The sequence below is a fragment of the Pollicipes pollicipes genome, unplaced genomic scaffold (assembly GCF_011947565.3).
Source record: "Pollicipes pollicipes isolate AB1234 unplaced genomic scaffold, Ppol_2.1 Scaffold_4881;HRSCAF=5763_pilon_pilon_pilon, whole genome shotgun sequence".
Classification (NCBI taxonomy): Eukaryota; Metazoa; Arthropoda; class Thecostraca; order Pollicipedomorpha; family Pollicipedidae; genus Pollicipes; species Pollicipes pollicipes.
Window position 1 is genome coordinate 56,359,615 of NW_023596576.1, and position 17,500 is coordinate 56,377,114.

At 58.0% G+C, this 17,500-nt stretch overlaps 1 protein-coding gene across 1 annotated transcript in view; it reads left to right on the forward strand.

Annotated features, from left to right (window-relative positions):
* The first annotated feature begins 4,884 nt into the window (after positions 1-4,884).
* The window catches only part of LOC119099706 (protein O-mannosyltransferase 1), a 12,815-nt gene continuing 199 nt past the window's right edge, over positions 4,885-17,500 (forward strand). The window contains exons 1-12 of the mRNA XM_037222769.1: positions 4,885-5,183; positions 8,935-9,095; positions 9,373-9,497; positions 9,798-9,974; positions 10,866-11,040; positions 11,955-12,204; positions 12,647-12,867; positions 13,196-13,325; positions 14,617-14,730; positions 15,329-15,482; positions 15,915-16,259; positions 16,588-16,762. Of these exons, the coding sequence (XP_037078664.1) occupies positions 5,019-5,183; positions 8,935-9,095; positions 9,373-9,497; positions 9,798-9,974; positions 10,866-11,040; positions 11,955-12,204; positions 12,647-12,867; positions 13,196-13,325; positions 14,617-14,730; positions 15,329-15,482; positions 15,915-16,259; positions 16,588-16,762 (2,192 nt within the window). The 5' untranslated portion in view covers positions 4,885-5,018. The remainder of the gene's footprint in view (positions 5,184-8,934; positions 9,096-9,372; positions 9,498-9,797; positions 9,975-10,865; positions 11,041-11,954; positions 12,205-12,646; positions 12,868-13,195; positions 13,326-14,616; positions 14,731-15,328; positions 15,483-15,914; positions 16,260-16,587; positions 16,763-17,500) is intronic.

Here is a 17,500-nt window from a genome sequence, read left to right on the forward strand (position 1 = left end):
GCAGCGCCCATAACCATCCTTTTATGCAGAGCCGCAAATCAGGCAAGTGTATCAATCAGGTCACCCTTTAAAGCCTTGATGATCAGGCCTGGTTTCATGATGAAAAGATTACTGGGGAATCTACAGCGCGAAGAAACTGGAACACTTAACCAAACTCGACAGCGTGTGGACAATCCCCTGAAAAGTGGCAAAGCGTGCGACTCTGGACGTTGTGTCCGAAAAACTGCACTCTCGTTGCAGCAAGGTGACGGCAAGCGACGAGTATGTGATGCACGGTCGGCGGGTCAGAGCATCCACTACAGCATGGTCTGTCGCCAGCCAATAACAGGTAAAGGTGCGTAGCATGTGTGGCCTATGAACAACCGGCAAAGAGCAACTTCCTCCCTCCTACTGTCGCGAAAACACGACTGCGATAGTCAAATACGGGGTTTCACTGACTTTGGCTGGTTGGCGCTCCAAGTTCCAGTGGAACTGCCATCGCTTCTGCATAAAAGAAGACACTGCGGGGTTCATGGCTTGAGCTGGCAGTGGTGCCCCTGGGAATGCGTGCCCCTGTCGTAGCGAGCTTTGCTGCCGCGTCATCGAGATCATTTCCGCAGATCCCCAAGTGACTTGGGATACAACGCAGTGCGACCGTTTTTCCTGCTTGATCTAGTGAGCTTAGACGCGAAGAATGTCCTGGACCAGTGGATTTAGCGAGAAGAAGCCACCAACAGCCAGGATGCTGCTCAAGGAGTCGGAAAGAATCAAATGCAAATTGCTATCGTCTACTTCAATAAAGCAGAGAGCTTTCCTGGTGGGTATAAGCTCGGAAGTAAAGACCGACGCGTGCGCAGGCAGTGTGAATGACCGTGTTGTGGATCCGCACACAAAAGCGCACCCTACATCTGCATCCGTCTTTGAACCATCCGTATAAGTCATCATGTATCCGTCAAAGGAGGCCATGTGCCCCCAGGCTGCACCTTTAACTTCCGTTATGAGAACGCATTGCTTTTGCATGTTTAATAGCGAAACATCCCCTCTTGGCGATGCTAGCTCCCAGAGAGCATTCTTCATGAGTTTAAGTCTGATGACACGTTGTGGTTGACGCCGCTCGCGTCTAGAAGTTCTCACATTCGTACACAAAAGGGGGAAGTCTATGGCGACCGTTGAAGTAGAAAGTCTCCATAAGCTACGCGACAAAAACTGCTTGTTGGTAGGATGATCTGGGAACTGCGCCAGCTTGCACGTGTAGCGCAGGCCCATCACCTGCCTTCGCAATGCTAGTGGGGGCTCGCGGGACTCCATCAGAAAACTATCTTTGGGCGGTGTTCGAAAAGCCCGTGGCGGTACGTAGCGCAGCGTGGTGCACCGTTTTCAAAGCACGTTCAATCAGGTCTGATGTACCGTCATAGATAAAACAGCCGTCGTCAAGTTTTGAACGGATCAGCGAGCGGTACGGCGAACGTTCTCCAATGAGCAATGCATGATGTACGTCCCACGCACCTTAGGATGTTAAGGGATTTTAAACATTTGTCGCGGAGAAGGAGAGTGATGAGTGGGCCGGATGCGGGAAAGCGGGGTAATGGGAAGGGAGCGGGCGGACCAAGGGGGGGGGGGGGGAGCTCACGTACCGGCAGGGCCCCTATGCCCTGAGAGAAACAGCTCGCGCTGTCCACCTGTCACCGGATCTGGGACCCGAGGGGGCGCTAGTCCCCTACACCGGCCGAAGCCGGTGCCCCCGAAGGCAACCATGTGGTGTCGTCATTCAACCAAGAACAAGTCCCGATCCGTTCCGTTAGCTGACGGCCTGGCTGGCTGGGTGTGCGCCGCCCGGGGCTCGATCGCCCGACACTGACCTGTAACTGACCCTCGTCCGGCGGCGGCGGCGCGTACACGGGCGGCCGCCGCAGGCGCCGCTGGACGGCCTCTGCCACACTCAGCTTCAGGTGGTCCGCCGTGGTGGTCTCCGAGAACGGCGCGTGGGGCGGCGGCAGCGTCCGGTATGGCAGCAGTTGGTCCGGCGGCAGGTCGCCCACAGACAGGCAGCAGCGCACCGGAGGCTGCGCTGCTGCAGCACGCGGCGAGCTCGCCACCGACGTCTGCCGCGAGACCATCATCCCATCTGGCGGGCGTCACAACAAACATTGCAATGGGGGCAAGCAGGATGACTTTATGCCACTCTTTCAGACACTGAGATGCATAGTCAATGTTGGAATGTGATGATGTATGGGACTACATCATGGAAAGCACAGAATCACAGCCTATAATGCTTTGGGGCAGGTCCTAGATATTGTGTTGTAACACAACTCCATGCAAGAATAGAAAAATTGTATAATGGCTATCAAGCCTTTAGATTTATGCATTTAAATATAAAAATATCAACAACTCAAGAAATACACTTTGTCATTTTACCCAGAACATAGGCACCATTGATCCATTAAAAAGACTAGTGTGAGGACATCTTGAAATTGAGCCATTCCAACAAAACCCGCTCAGATGCAGTGCAAAGGGAGATATTATTTATGGGTGTGTGTATGTGAGTGTATGTGGATGACCATCAACATTTGTGTGTGTGCATGTGTGTGTCCACTGCCAAAGATACATCACTTATACATAGATCAATTGATTTAGACCATAAATACTAAATGTGAGCCATGAATGTATACAAACATTCTTAGTTTCTCTGGCCTGGGTATGAGCTTTACAGACAACTGGTCTGCTGTGCAGTACAACTAATGCTTGTGAATGTCCTGTTAGGAAATGCTGTACCATCACATCTGTAGAATGGCTACTCACAAGCCACCACTTGTGTAAAAGAATGGTTACTTTCTATAACAGCCAAGGCCATACATCACAAAGCATAAATTCTGATAGGTACCAGTCAGTATGCAGAAAGTGGCAGATCTCAAGACCTTGTTGGGGAAGGGCTGCTGCAATATTTTGGTTTTAAGGTAGTTTTTTATTTTTTGGACAGATTCACTGAAATGGGGCAACTTATGATATTATGGGGCAGCTCATGTGATCTTGAGGCAGGCTGTGAACTGTGGCACTGGCCACAGTGGACTGTGTCTGTGTAAACAACTACCTATTGCATATATGTTTCAGGTATTCATATTGTTAAAAAGATTTGAACTGTTTCCCTCTGACACTTTTCACTTGGTGCATGCACAATATTATTTTTACACCACTTTTCTCATTGAAGGTTCAGCCTCAATGACAAGCCTTCATTCACAATTTGGCTTTCCATTCCAGCAAACTATTGCTGCTTGAAGGTATTGCTTTTTGGTAAAACACCGGACTTTTGGTATAAGCAAGAAAACATTGACAGTAACACACTTGGAGACCACCCAGGGCAGTCCCACCACTGGAGGGTGCTCCACCCCCTCCCCCCCGTAATAAGGTCTGCCGTTGCCCCTGCCCCACGCTGAAGAGCTGGCTGCCCCATCTGAGGCAGAATTTGACCTACCTGAACATCCCCTAGACCAGTCTGTCACATTTCACACACTAAACCACCAGTTCACCCTTAAGGTACTGAGGTATTTTCAACTATGTGGACCATGCATTTTACCCAGCATTGACTAAGGGGGGGGGGGGAGAAGGAGGCAAAATTTGCCTCAAGCCAGTCAAAAATTCAGGATGATTCAGAAATGTGTCAGATGTCTGTGCAAAATTCAAAGTAGCCTTCTATTTATGAATTCCCTGTGCATACCTTAAGTGAAAATAACAAATAATTAACCCTGCTAAATCAAGCCAAGGGGTTTTATAGTAATATCTTATTTGCCAAATTAGACAAAGGAGTAAAACCACAGATTTACATTAGAAACCAAACAAAAGCATGTAAAACAAAACAGAACATAAACAAAATATTGATGGGAAATGTATGCAAATCAGTTCATCAACCATGTGCCACATGTTGTTTGAATTGTGTATCTAAATATCCATAAGTCAAACAATGAAGCATTGACAAAAAGCATGCCCAAAATTTATACTTCTGAAAACAAAATTGGACAGAACACATGCAACCAGGTAACCCAGATACAAATACGACAAATGTCTGTACCAAACCTCGGGCACTTGGTACATACTATTGTAAAAATAACTACCGCACAATTACCACACATTTGGTAATATTACGGCACGAACCCCAGCGAAGCTACCAATATCTTTCACTGTTACCCCCAAGGAACCCGTTGACATTCCAGTTGTCATTCAAATGTAAACTGTTTCTGTGGACATGGCTCACCTCTGGGAACACTAAAAAGATATTTGCGAGATCCGCTGCCGCGCACCCATTCTTCGTTCTCCCGCCAAAGGAGGCACCCCTCTGTTTCAGGGCTTTGGGGATCCCCATCGAAGCGATACGAGCCTGCACTTTTTGCCGCGATTTGCTGTGGTAGCCTAAAGGGAACAGGATAAAATACAAAGCGTGAATGACGTCACTGGTTGTCTAGCATCATCCAATGAGATCCGTCAGTTGCCGGCTATCTCATTTTGGATTACACGCATTGTGTTTGTAAATAGCAAAACGTTCATCAAATTTTTATCACTGAAAACAGAAAATAAAAGGGTGAGCATATTTGTTTGAGAATGTGATGACAATTTTACAGTCAGCCCTCAACTTGGCATGATTTTAATTCTCACAGATAGAAAAAAGCCAGCAAACGAGCAAAGTCTCAGAGCATGATATCTAAAGTCGTTAAGAATGACGTCGTTAGCGAAGAAGCGTAGTAGAATGAAGTTATGAAGAACATACTCCCTCGAAATGAAGTAGGGGACGACAGACGGATAAATATGAGTATCAGTGACGTCAGTTGTTAACTCTAAGGAAGTACGAAATTTACGTTATCAGTTTGGCTTCTTTATGGAAGGCCTTGCTTCAGTCTTTAATCGGAAAGTCCGCGGAGCGCCCAGCACTCGCGTCGTGACTCGGGTCGGTCGGGGAGCGTGGTGTGGCTGGTGCGGTGGGTGCTGTGTGCATTGCTTCAGAGGAAGCTACGCGGTGCCCTGGTTCAAGTTGCAGCTTTGGCAGCTTCTTAATGATGGGAACCGAGGACTCTGAACTTCGTCAAAGAAAAAAGAAGCAAACTAAAAAGACTACGGATGCCATCACTGGGCAAGTGGTCGATGGCGAGGAACTCGTAAAATCGGGAATTGAAAAATTGCAGGATCTGAAGAAGAACCTCGTGTCTGGAAGTGACACTGTGAGTAAAAAAGTATAGTATTCTCTGTAAAATGGCATACTAGCGGTCAAGCATAATGTGTGCAAGACTCGAGCTGTTGGGACAGTCGTGTCAAAATGTGTGTCACGTGCTGCTTGCGCCGAAGGGGAGTGTGAGCAATTTCTGCTGCCGGACTCTGGAAATCGGCGGATGGACAGGTTGATAGCGTTTCTGCTCGACATGGCTGGGCCGGATAGCATATCTGGTTTCCATAGCTTGATTGCGACTGCAGTATTTGTTGGTGCTGATGCCTGGCGTTTCTCCTTTTTATTTCCACCTCGCCGTGGTCCAAAGCCCCCCCCCCCCGCCCCCCGCCACCCCGACCACCTGCCAACGCCAATCCTGCCTTGCTCTGCCCCGGCGCGCACTCGTGGCAGCAGCTGAACCGTGCCCCCGGGCACCGGTTGGCATGACAACGCGTCCCTCGCGCGGTTGAGCACCACTGAGGCCCTTCACTTTCACATCGTTGGCCGCGGCCAGCTCATCTTCACGTGGAAACCCAACCAACCGGTTTGCCTCGCGGGCTAGGGACGGGAGGGCTTGCTGTGAACCGAACACTGCATTCGGTGGGTAGTACAATCTCGGGATTGATGAAATGTGTCACCAAGGCCTTTGTTAGCATGCTTAGCGTCGGAGGATACTCCCGCACTCCGCCCCGTCTCCCTCTCCCCCCCCCCCCCCTCAACCGGCCAGATATTTCCCCGCTCTCGGCTGTTCTATCTCCGTTATTTATCGTGGCGTGGGGCAACCAACGAATCTCGATCGTGAGCTGTGGGAACGACACCGAGATTAGGGGAAGCCTTTCCTTTCATCACTTCAATATGCTCAGTACACTAACTTAACAAAAATGATCTTAGACAAACAACGGACGCTTCTTCGTATGCTTCATGCTGTCGCGTGACATGTTTCGTAAAAATTGGCATTCAAAACTTTGTGGGGTCGAATATTGGCTGACAACCTTTGTGGGGTCAGTTATTGGCCGGGCAATATAGTGTTAATTAACAATCGCGAGATATCGTTGAGATCAAGTCACCGTTTGTCCACAAGACTGTCATAACCATTCTTAATTTGGAGACAGCAGGGGGTCGCATCGACCTCCCCCTCCCCCACCTGATCGCGTTATTACAAACGATGAATGAGGGCGGGTGGATTGAATCCATGCTTAATGATGTGAAGAAACCCTTTGCGGCGCATTTCAGCGTCAGAAGAAATCGACTATCCCGAACATTTTGTTTTGTGTCTGCAAGTTGTCGCGCGGAGCAAATGTTCTTGTGTGGGGAAACCTTCGGTATAATCGGCGCTTCGTATAGAGATTCTGCTGGTGGAAACGACCATTCAGGTCGCAGGTCTCATGTCCAAACGGATTGCCAGCGCGCATAATCCATGCACGCGGGGTGGAAGCCGCGCCTTATGAACATTGCCAGAGGGAAGGCACATATACGCGTTCTTTCTTCGCGCGGCTCCGCACAACTGTCGTCAGTGAGCGGAGAGTGAGACTGGGACATCAGGCTGTGGTCTTGCTACGAGCCGCTCGCGGCGCGGGACGAGTACAGGCTGCCGGTCGCGGCGCGTCGGCTGCGCCGGCCAGTTTGGCCAGCCGCCGGGCGGCCGGCACGGACCGTTACCGGTCACACGGGCGCGCCGGCCGCGACCGCACCGTTACCTCCCAGACCCGGCACGCCGCTGACGGCGGCGCCGACGCCGTGACGCTGATCTTCTGCCGGCCGGACGGTGACGCGCCGGCGCCCCGCAGAGTCAGCAGCAAATGCTCCCAAGTTTTGCAGGGGACGTCAGACGTCACTCAGGCGTCGCCCGTTGAACTGCGACTGCAGCGGAACAGTAACGCTTGCGGGGCGGGCGGCGCGCGCCAGTTGTCGGTCCGCGGTCTGCGCCGGCAGCCGACTGCGGCGGCGCGACTTGGGTGTTGACTGACTGGCCAGACGCGCGGTGATGATTCGAGAACTCATGTGCCATTTCGAGGTATGATGGGAACTTTCACTATAACTGTTCTGTGCATGGGAACAGGCGGCAGTGACGTTGACTTACCAGGTGGAGCGTGACAGCTTCTGACAAGGCAAGGCGTTTTCTGATACACTAAAAACTCACCTTTGAAATAATCGTGAACAGGGTCCTGACCGCTGTCTCGAAAAATTACGCCTTTCTGAAGTTCGAACGTCGAGAAAAGTTGCGTTCGGCTCGTATGTTTTGTCTTTGGGACTCGTGATCCTAAGCATGTCGACTCGCACCCGAGCAAAAACCCAGGTCACCTATTCATCCATGCGTGGCGCTTAAAACCGGTTCGTGGGCCGTCCATAACGTCGCCATCTGCACATGAATTAGTCCCCTTTCGCTCCTTCACCGAACCTGTGTGGGGGCCTTTGAGAAGTTATTTTGCTCTGCGAGGGCAGATCCGCGCTTACAATTCACGACAGGGCAGCAATGCGGGGATCGTTACACCGTACGACATGTCTTGATAGATTGTGCCCGCCTCGCCTCGGAACGTATGCGCCATTTGGATCAGGATCCGTGCTTCAAACGCTCTATGGTGTGTTGGGAGACGACACCAGCTCAGTAAAGGACGGCCACATTTTAGTTATTTTGAAGACATACATTTCTATGTCACCTGTCGAACGTAACCATATCTCCCCGCTTTGTCAGACATTCGTTAGATGAAAAGTGGGTTATGGGCGCCATATGACCAACGTAGTCGGTGCGTCCCAAAGCCCAAATCATCATCATTATCAGGGCAGCAATACATTTGCAAGTGCGAGAACGGGCAGGCAACTTTCAGTGTTGCATCTCAGCTCACCTCCCGGGAGCCTCTGGAGAATACGCCCGCCCTTCCCCTTTCACCTTTTCACGTACCCTTCCCCCGGTATCCTGCCCTCCGGCCGACTCGCCATCGCCTGGCGGGTGGCGGCGGCGGCTGCCGCCGCCGAGACAAGTGAGCAGACCCGTTGTCTGACGGCTGGCGAGTCGTGACTGGCGGCTGGCTGTGAGCGGGCGCCGCCGCGTCCTCGGCGGCCTGACCACGACAGGCCCAGCCGGGCGTGCCCGGCTACGTCGGCAGCCAGCCAACGGCCAACGGCACGCCCCTGGCGCCGTCTGCGTCGGCTCGTGCCCCGACCCGACCCGACCCGACCTGACCCGACCCGCGCTGCCGTTGTCCTGGCGGCCGGCCGTGGGGGCTGGATGCCTCTGCGGTGCCCCCTCCAGCTACTCAGCCCGGCGTGGAGACGGGGTGGTGACTGTTCCGGTGCGATGTGACGTACTGGTCGCGTGCTGCAAATGAAAGCTGCCGGGCGGCCGCCCGCTGGCTGTGGAGGTGCACAGAGCAGGCACGATATCCGTCGGCATCCGGCGCGATCCCAAAACCGGTCCGGCCGGATGATCCGTGGCGGTAGCGCGTCTGGAGGCAGGCCGGCTCGGGCGAGGCGGGGGCCCGGAGCGGCGCCGACGCCACATCTCGCCGCTGTGGCCCTCTGGATGGTGCGCGACCGAATTTCATCGTCCAGAAGGACGTTTGCGCTGCCAGACAGGCGGCAGCAAGCACGTCTCGAAGTGCCGCGAGGCTGCACACTGCCACGAAATCTCGCCTGGTAGGGTCCCAGATGATCAGCTGACCTGCGCTGCTGTGATAGGCTGCCTCCCACCTCTTTCGTGTTCTCGTCCCTGTCCCCCTCCCCGCCCTCGCCCTCGCCCTCGCCCTAACTCAGCCCCGTGTCTGACTCAGGATGAGGCTGAGAAGAAAGCCAAGCCGGTGGCGGCGGCGGCTCGTGCCCCTGCCGGCGGCGGCGTCCAGCCACACCACGGCGTCGACTGGGTGGCGCTGGTGCTGCTGGTGGCCGGCCTCGTCACCAGGCTTTACCAGCTCGGCCTGCCCCGTGCCATCGTGTAAGTGCACCAGCCGCACGAGCGGGGCTGCCGCCGCTGCCGGCATAGCCACCCAGCCTCATCACCTCCATTTGAAGTGTAGCAGTGGTGCAATGGTGGCCCGTCAGAAACAGATGTTGTTCGGTATATCTCGGCAATTCAGAGGTAGCTGTTCGGTTTTGTAAATAAGCTCAACACGAGCCCGAATGTTTTTATCACCACGTTATGGGAATGGCGTGTCTCTTGCGTAGCCCTGGTTTTGTTTTGGCGCTGTAGTAACTCAGTTAACCGTTTCCAGTTTTGACGAGCTCCATTTCGGCAAGTTCGCGGGCTACTATGTGAACAACATGTTCTTCTTCGACTCGCAGCCGCCACTGGGCAAGCAGCTGATAGCCCTGGCGGCGTACATCGCCGGCTACGACGGTGAGTGTAGCCCAGCACCCCGTCCCCAGCCCGCAGCCCAGCCGGCTGGGGACGACCCCAGTGTCGAGCTGCAGGCCATCGTCAAACGAAAGCTGTCACCCGCCAGTGGTTAAGAGTCACAACGCATAGTGCCTGTACCCGTCCGAGGCCTTGGCGACCGTTCTCGACTGCTTGCCATCGTGTCAGTGCGACGGGGCGGTGAGTGGCGGTGATGCCCGCCGCGTGCGGAGCTCTCGCCGCTGCCAGTGTGTGCACCCGGCTGAGCGCGACCCCTCTGACGTGACGCCTCGGCTCGGGCAGGTGACTTCAGCTTCGACCGGATCGGCTCGCCGTACCCGGCCTCGGTGCCGGTGTACATGCTGCGTCTGCTGCCGGCCGTGGCCGGCTCCCTGCTGCTGCCAGCCGTCTACTGCCTGCTGCGCCAGCTCGGCCTGGCCAAGTACCCGGCGGCGCTGGCCGGCGTGCTGCTGCTGCTCGGTACGCGAGCGGCGGGGACGCGCCGACCGGCGGGCGGGGGCCGGCGCGCTGCTGCTGACCGTGCTCCCGTGTGGCCCAGCCGAGGAGACGGTCTCTGGTCGGGGCCGTCGTCGGAAGCTGCGCTGGTGTTGGCGTAACGCGAAGCTGGCCGTGTCTGGCGGCCCGCGGTCTCCCGCGCAGAGTCGCCGAGGAGGGGGCCGACGCCGCACCAGACCCGTGCTTCCACCTCGAGATCCGGAGCCATCCTGTCGCCAGCGGTGTCCCTGCGCGCTTCCCGCCGCTCGGCACGGACTCCCGCCTCCCAGCCAGGTGACCGTCCTCCTAGCCCTCCGCCAGTCCGATATCCTCGTCACCTCCTACCTTCATCATCGCAGTCATCACGTAGACGCATGAATGGCGTGCCCTAGCCGCCGAACGCATCGCCAGTTATAATAGACTGGCTGTGAATCGCCTCCAGTGAAGCAGAGTAGCGCCAGAGGTGTCTCTGCCAAGTGTTCTTGAGCCATGAGTAGCTGGTCCGGATCGCGCGCGCTCTGTCTGAGGGTGTTGCGCGCGTGGCGCATGCTGTGCTCGCACACGTGTGATGCCGGGGTCCCGAGAACTTCGCCTCGGACCTGCCTTGGTCGAGCCTGACCGATGCAGGTCCGAGGCGAAGGCGAGTCTGCAGCGTGGGTGGGGTCGGGCACCGAGCTGGATATCATGAGATGATAAGGTATGAGTCGGGACCGGAGTTGCCGTGGCACGAGCCGGGATGTGAGAGACGCTCTCAGCCCGAGGGCGGTGCCTAAGTGAAGCTTGCCTGCCTATAGAATATGAGCCTGGACCAGAGCACAGGTGGCCGTTTGCGACAGTGCACGACCAAAGCAACCTAATGGTGTCCTCATCCGCCAGAGAATGCTGTGCTGGTTCAGTCTCGGTTCATGCTGATGGAGCCGTTCCTGCTGCTGTTCTCCGTGTCCGGCGTGTTCTGCCTGCTGCGCTTCCGCCAGTACCGCGACCGACCGTTCTCGCGGCCCTGGCTGACCTGGCTGTGTCTGGGCTTCGCGCTGCTCGGGGCCGCCGCCACGTGAGTCAGCTGATGGTCTCGGATTCGATTCAGATTCGAATGCAGAATTCGCCGTCGTTTGATTGGGGAGGACTCCTCCGTTGATCGGCGGGGAGGCTGTAGTTGTTTTACAGCATTTGACTGGCATTAAGTTGCATTTGTTCCAAACGCTGATTTTAAAGCTGGATTTAACGAGGTTCCGTCGATTCCGTATTATTTCCGTATCTGGCGTCTTGTCACTGCCTGTGATGCCAGTTCGCAATGACGACCGCCTCACGGCCACAGTGCGCGCCACTCCCTAACTCCTACACTCCGCTCCAGTATGCGCCAACCCCTCCCCCGCCCCCAACGTACTCCGACACATTGTGCACCATTCCCTCAGGACCTTCACTCTGTTGGCGTTCCCCACTCCCGCATCGTCCCCACTCGGTGGTCGCAGTGTAGGCCCTTGCTCACCCCCGCCGCCCCTGTGCCGCAGTGTGCGCTACTACTCGGTGGTCGCAGTGTAGGCCCTCGCTCACCCTCGCCGCCCCTGTGCCGCAGCGTGCGCTACTACTCGGTGGTCGCAGTGTAGGCCCTCGTTCACCCCCGCCGCCCCTGTGCCGCAGTGTGCGCTACTACTCGGTAGTCGCAGTGTAGGCCCTCGCTCACCCCCCGCCGCCCCTGTGCCGCAGCATGCGCTACTACTCGGTGGTCGCAGTGTAGGCCCTCGCTCACCCCCGCCGCCCCCTGTGCCGCAGTGTGCGCTACTACTCGGTGGTCGCAGTGTAGGCCCTCGCTCACCCCCGCCGCCCCTGTGCCGCAGTGTGCGCTACTACTCGGTGATCGCAGTGTAGGCCCTCGCTCACCCCCGCCGCCCCTGTGCCGCAGTGTGCGCTACTACTCGGTAGTCGCAGTGTAGGCCCTCGCTCACCCCCGCCGCCCCTGTGCCTCAGTGTGCGCTACTCGGGCCTGCTGACGCTGCTGCTGGGCTGCGTGATCGTCTGCCGCGACTTCTGGACGCTCATCCCCGTGCGCAGCATCACCAACCGGCAGCTGCTGAGCCAGCTGGCGGTGCGCGCGCTGCTCATGCTGGCCGTGCCGGTGGCCGTCTACCTGGCCAGCTTCTACGTCCACCTCAGCGTGCTGTACAAGGCCGGCGCGCACGACAACGTGATGACCAGCGCGTTCCAGGCCAGTCTGGATGTGAGTTGGGCGGGGCGCGGCCCTCGGGCGGGTGACCGTGCTACGACCGTGCCGGGCGGGTTCGTGCGGCGCCCCAGTGTGGCCGGTGTGGGACGCTGATAGGGGGCGTGGCCTGGTGAGCACGCGGCCGAGCGCCAGCTGCGATGGGCTCTGGCTGTCGAGCCGGACCACCAAGAGGCGGCACGGCCGTCCTTGACGCGTGTCGCCCGCTTGCTCGCCGCGTCGCTACCACGGGCGGTTGGTGGCGGACGTGGTTGTCGGTAGCACGCCGCGTGTCAGTCTGCCACGGGCAGCCCTCTGCCCCGCATATGCGCCCACCCGCCGTGGCGGCACGTGTCGCTTCCTCGCGCGCGCGCGCATCCGAAGCCGGCGGCCCGTGACGCCGGCCGTGGCGCGGCCGCTCGGCCTCGGCGCTGTGTGACGTGCCGTCCCCGGCCGCCAGGGCGGCTTGGCCAGCATCATCCGGAACCAGCCGCTGGAGGTGGGCCACGGCTCTCAGGTGACGCTCCGTCACACGCTCGGCCGCACCTGCTGGCTGCACTCGCACGAGGGCGTCTACCCGGTCAAATACGACGACGAGCGCGGCTCATCGCACCAGCAGCAGGTCTCCTGCTACGGCTTCAAGGACGTCAACAACTGGTGGATCGTCAAGCATCCTGACGTGTGAGATGCCCAGACGGCCGCGCCGACGCGGCTCCGGCGCACGCTGCGCTGGTGTCAGCTACTCATGCGTGCATTTGTGGTGCGATGTTGAATCTCCACGTTTCGGCCGGGGTATGCTCGCATCATTCATGCGCGCGATATGGCGTCTGCCACCTTTATGTATCTAAGGATGGAATGAAAGGTGTAGTCGCCTCTGTCGCGCTATGTTGTTAACGCTCGCAAGGGTTCCAACCTGCGCCTGTCCAGTGTCACCAACGGTACACCCCAGCGCCGTGTTTCGACGCCACTGCTCGCGCCGCGCGCCCGACCATCGTCCGTGCCGTTCCAGCGAAGACATGCGCGTGACGACGCCGTTCCGGCCGGTGAAGAACGGCGACGTCGTGCAGCTGGTGCACGGCATGACCAGCCGGGCGCTCAACTCACACGACGTGGCGGCGCCCATGTCGCCGGGGAACCAGGTGCAGCTCCGCGGCCGGCCGGCGCTGGCGCGTCGCTGGGGTGTGGTCCTCGGCCTCCTCGGGGTGTGGTCCGCGGCCCCCTCGGAGTGCGTTCCCCGGCCTCCTCGGAGTGTGGTCCTCGACCTCCTCGGGTGTGGTCCCCGGCCGCCTCGGGGTGTGGTCCTCGGCCTCCTCGGGGTGTGGTCCCCGGCCTCCTCGGAGTGCGTTCCCCGGCCTCGGAATGTGTTCCCTGGCCTCCTCGGAGTGTGTTCCCCGGTCTCCTCGGGTGTGGTCCTCGGCCTCCTTGGAGTGTGTTCCCCGGCCTCCTCGGGGTGTGGTCCTCGGCCTCCTCGGGGTGTGGTCCCCGGCCTCCTGGGAGTGCGTTCCCCGGCCTCCTCGGAGTGCGTTCCCCGGCCTCGGAGTGTGCTCCCCGGCCTCCTCGGAGTGTGTTCCCCGGCCTCTTCGGGTGTGGTCCCCGGCCTCCTCGGGGTGTGGTCCCCGGCTGCCTGGGGGTGTGGTCCCCGGCTCCCTCGGAGTGTGGTCCCCGGCCTCCTCGGAGTGCGTTCCCCGGCCTCGGAGTGTGCTCCCCGGCCTCCTCGGAGTGTGTTCCCCGGCCTCTTCGGGTGTGGTCCTCGGCCTCCTCGGGGTGTGGTCCCCGGCCTCCTCGGGGTGTGGTCCCCGGCTGCCTGGGGGTGTGGTCCCCGGCCTCCTCGGGGTGTGGTCCCCGGCTGCCTGGGGGTGTGGTTCCCGGCCTCCTCGGGTTAGGTCCTCGGCCTCCTCGGGGTGTGGTCCTCGGCCTCCTCGGAGTGTGTTCCCTGGCCTCCTCGGAGTGTGTTCCCCGGCCTCCTCGGGTGTGGTCCTCGACCTCCTCGGGGTGTGGTCCCCGGCCTCCTCGGAGTGTGTTCCCTGGCCTCCTTGGAGTGTGTTCCCCGGCCTCCTCGGAGTGTGTTCCCCGGCCTCCTTGGAGTGTGTTCCCCGGCCGCCTCGGGTCGTGGTCCCCGGCCTCCTCGGGGTTCAGTCGTGGTGCGAGCTCTGGTTGTGGTTTGGAGCAGGGTGAACACGTGGCCCCAGGCAGGCGGGCCAGCGCAGTCGTGCTTGTTTGGCGGCCTTCGCTTTTGTCGTTGTTTTGTTTCGTTTGGTTTTTGTCTTCTTCTTTTTTTGCTTTGCCGCTTCACTCTTGTTAAGCCCACTCAGCTTCTTGAGACTTCCGCAGTTTTTTTCGGCAGCTGTTCATCCAGACGGATGTGTGCCGATTGGATGCGCAGCTTGCCCAGCGCCCGCCCGACGTTACCGCCGTCCGTCGCGTTCACAGGAGGTCAGCTGCTACATCGACTACAACATCTCGATGCCGGCGAACAACCTCTGGAGGGTGGAGCTGCTGAACCCCAAGGACACCGGTGACGCGTGGCACGCCATCAGGTCCCAGGTGAGCGCACGGGACCTGTGCCTGGTGCCCGGGCCCTGGCGACTGCGCATGGCGGGGCGGCGCGGCGCCCAGCCAGCTGTGAGGAACGCCAGTGCATGTGCGCATGCTTTAGGCAATGGTCGCCAGTTGCGTGGACTAGACTTAATTGTTTAAGGGAGCAAACACGTATTGCGAAGACAGTCGTATGCTGATTTTGCGTCTAATGCGCAGGAGGAAAATAGCGAGCCATTTCCACTGTAGTGTCTTGCACTTGTTGCGTACATCTGTTGTCCAGGGTGAATGCCAAGACACTGCAGATCCGGTTATTATGCTTGACTAGTGGCAAGGATCCATGAAACCCTGTCACACACAAATAGGGACTGGGTGGCGGGGCGAGGGGAGGGGCAAGTGTGCGTCACAAATGTCGCGCCCACTGCGCATGACTGAATGGTATTTAGGCCAGCTAACAGTCGCATGCTGCGAGGATGGGATCTTGAATTGGACGGCACGCAGCAGCTGGGATGAGCGACTGGTGGCCACCGGCTCACCGTCGATTCTGAGCCGATCAGTGAGCCCGGCGCGCCGACCGGGGTCCGCTCTGACGTGGCGGCTGCCCCAGGTGCGGTTTGTGCACGCGAGCAGCGGCCAGGCGCTCAAGTACTCCGGCCAGCAGCTGCCCGAGTGGGGTCACAACCAGATGGAGATAGTGTGCGACAAGGTGGTGCAGCAGGACGATACCATCTGGAACGCCGAGGAGCACCGCTACACGCTCGGTGAGTCGGGGAGCCGGGTGTGCTGCGGGGATGGGAAGGGGGCGACACCGCGCCACGGGTGGCGCGAGTACTGCCTCCAACTCTGTTGGGTGTTGAAAACTGAATTTCGGTGTTGCTTAACCACCCGTAAGTGTGGAGGAGACACCACAAACAACCCTGTCGTGTTTGTGGTACCGCGGAGAAGTCTGGGCAACAGGGCAATTGAGAGGTCACCGTCCCGCAGACGAGTTACCTGGCAACGTGGCGATTGTGTGGAATGGAAAATGCGCTCGTGCTGTGTCGCGCTGCCCCGCCCGAAGTTGGCCTTTCTGGACGCAGAACACACGCGCACGCACACACGCACACTCCGACACTCACAAGCGGCGCGTGCGTGTAGAGCGTTGTCGGCCAAACTGGCGCGCTGACCTGGGTCCGTGTTCGCGTGCATGGCAGCTGAAGGCAGCGAAAAACAGCAGAAGGACATGGCCGGCGCCGAGATGCTACCCGTGGGCAACGTGGAGCTCTCCTTCTGGGCCAAGTTCTCCGAGCTGCAGATGAAGATGCTGTTCAACAACCAGGAGACGGTGCAGGGCCACATGTACGCCAGCGACCCGCTGGACTGGCTGTCGCTGAAGCGAGGCGTCGCCTACTGGATCAGCCCCGACAGCAACGCTCAGGTCCACTTCATCGGCAACGTGGCCGTCTGGCTGGCGGCCAGCAGCTCCCTGCTCGGCTACCTGGCCATTATCGGCTTCTACATGCTGCGCCGCCGCCGCGCCTGCTACGACATCCCCGAGGGTGAGTGGAGGCGCGGGTGCGGGTGCAGGTGCGGGTGCAGGTGCGGCGACTATGGAGGGCGCTGCGTCCGCACCGGGCGTTGGCTGCCGATGTGTGAAACCTCACTGGTGGCGTCGCACAGTCCCCACCCTCTGCTCCTTTTGGGCGAAATGTAGCGATCAGAGCGAAGCAGGCCGTATCTCTATCACTGACGCCGTAGTCATTTCGTGAATTTCTCTGCAAAGCTGCGCGTACGCTTTTCTCGACCTTCCATGTGAATCCGTTGCGCTTGAGGGGGGTGGGGGTTGCTGCCTGGCAGTGTTACAACGTGAAGCCGTCTCTGTTGCAGACGAGTGGGACAAGATGTGTGATATCGGCCTGATCATCCTGCTCGGCTTCGCCTTCAACTACTTGCCCTACTTCGTCATCGACCACACGTTCTTCCTGCACCATTATCTGCCAGCGTACATCTTCGCTGTGATGATGGTGTCCTGCGTGATCGACCACATCTTCGTCATGATAGAGTAAGTGTGTGTTCACCCAGCATGATCGTGGTGCCTCCCCAGGGGATACCACCCGGAACCAGTGCCCCCCCCCCCCCCCCCCCGTGAGTTTATGAATCGTCTGAAACAGAGAGCGTCGGCTCTGTTGCGTACTTCGTGCATTTCGTGTCCAGGATTTTGTGCATCGAGCGGCTTCATGCAGTGGTCTGTTATGGGTCAAATAGTCCTGCGACACTTGTGTTTTTTTCTTTCAAGTCGGTTGTAAAATGCTCGTCACTGGGTTGTATTCTGGAGACTTTTGTGCTGTTTACTTGAGTATTTGTACCATCTTACGTGGAAAAGTGTTATTAATTAAATATCTGTTCACAAGCGTTTGCCTGAAATGGATGACAAAGATGGCGTTTTGGCGTGAGCGGGTCAGAGGACATGCCACTTGATTCATTCCGGTCTCGGATGCTTATCGTTCTGAATTACATTTAGTTCAGTTGCAAATCAAATGGCTGGACGCCCTCCGGCAATGCACAGGCGAAGTTTGTCGGAGTTGGGAAACTCAATGTTTTTCTTCTAGCAAGATGTATTACCACAGTACGAAAGCAGCGCTTGCCTTGTGCATTTTCCAAATACATTTCTGGCGGCACACGTGTCACCAGACGCTGGGGTCGCGGGGCTGTATGTACCCGCGACTGCGCTCGTGCGTGGCGCCTGCTCGAGCGGTGCCTCCTTGCCAGCCGGCCGCCTGACGCCGGCGTGTGTGTCGTT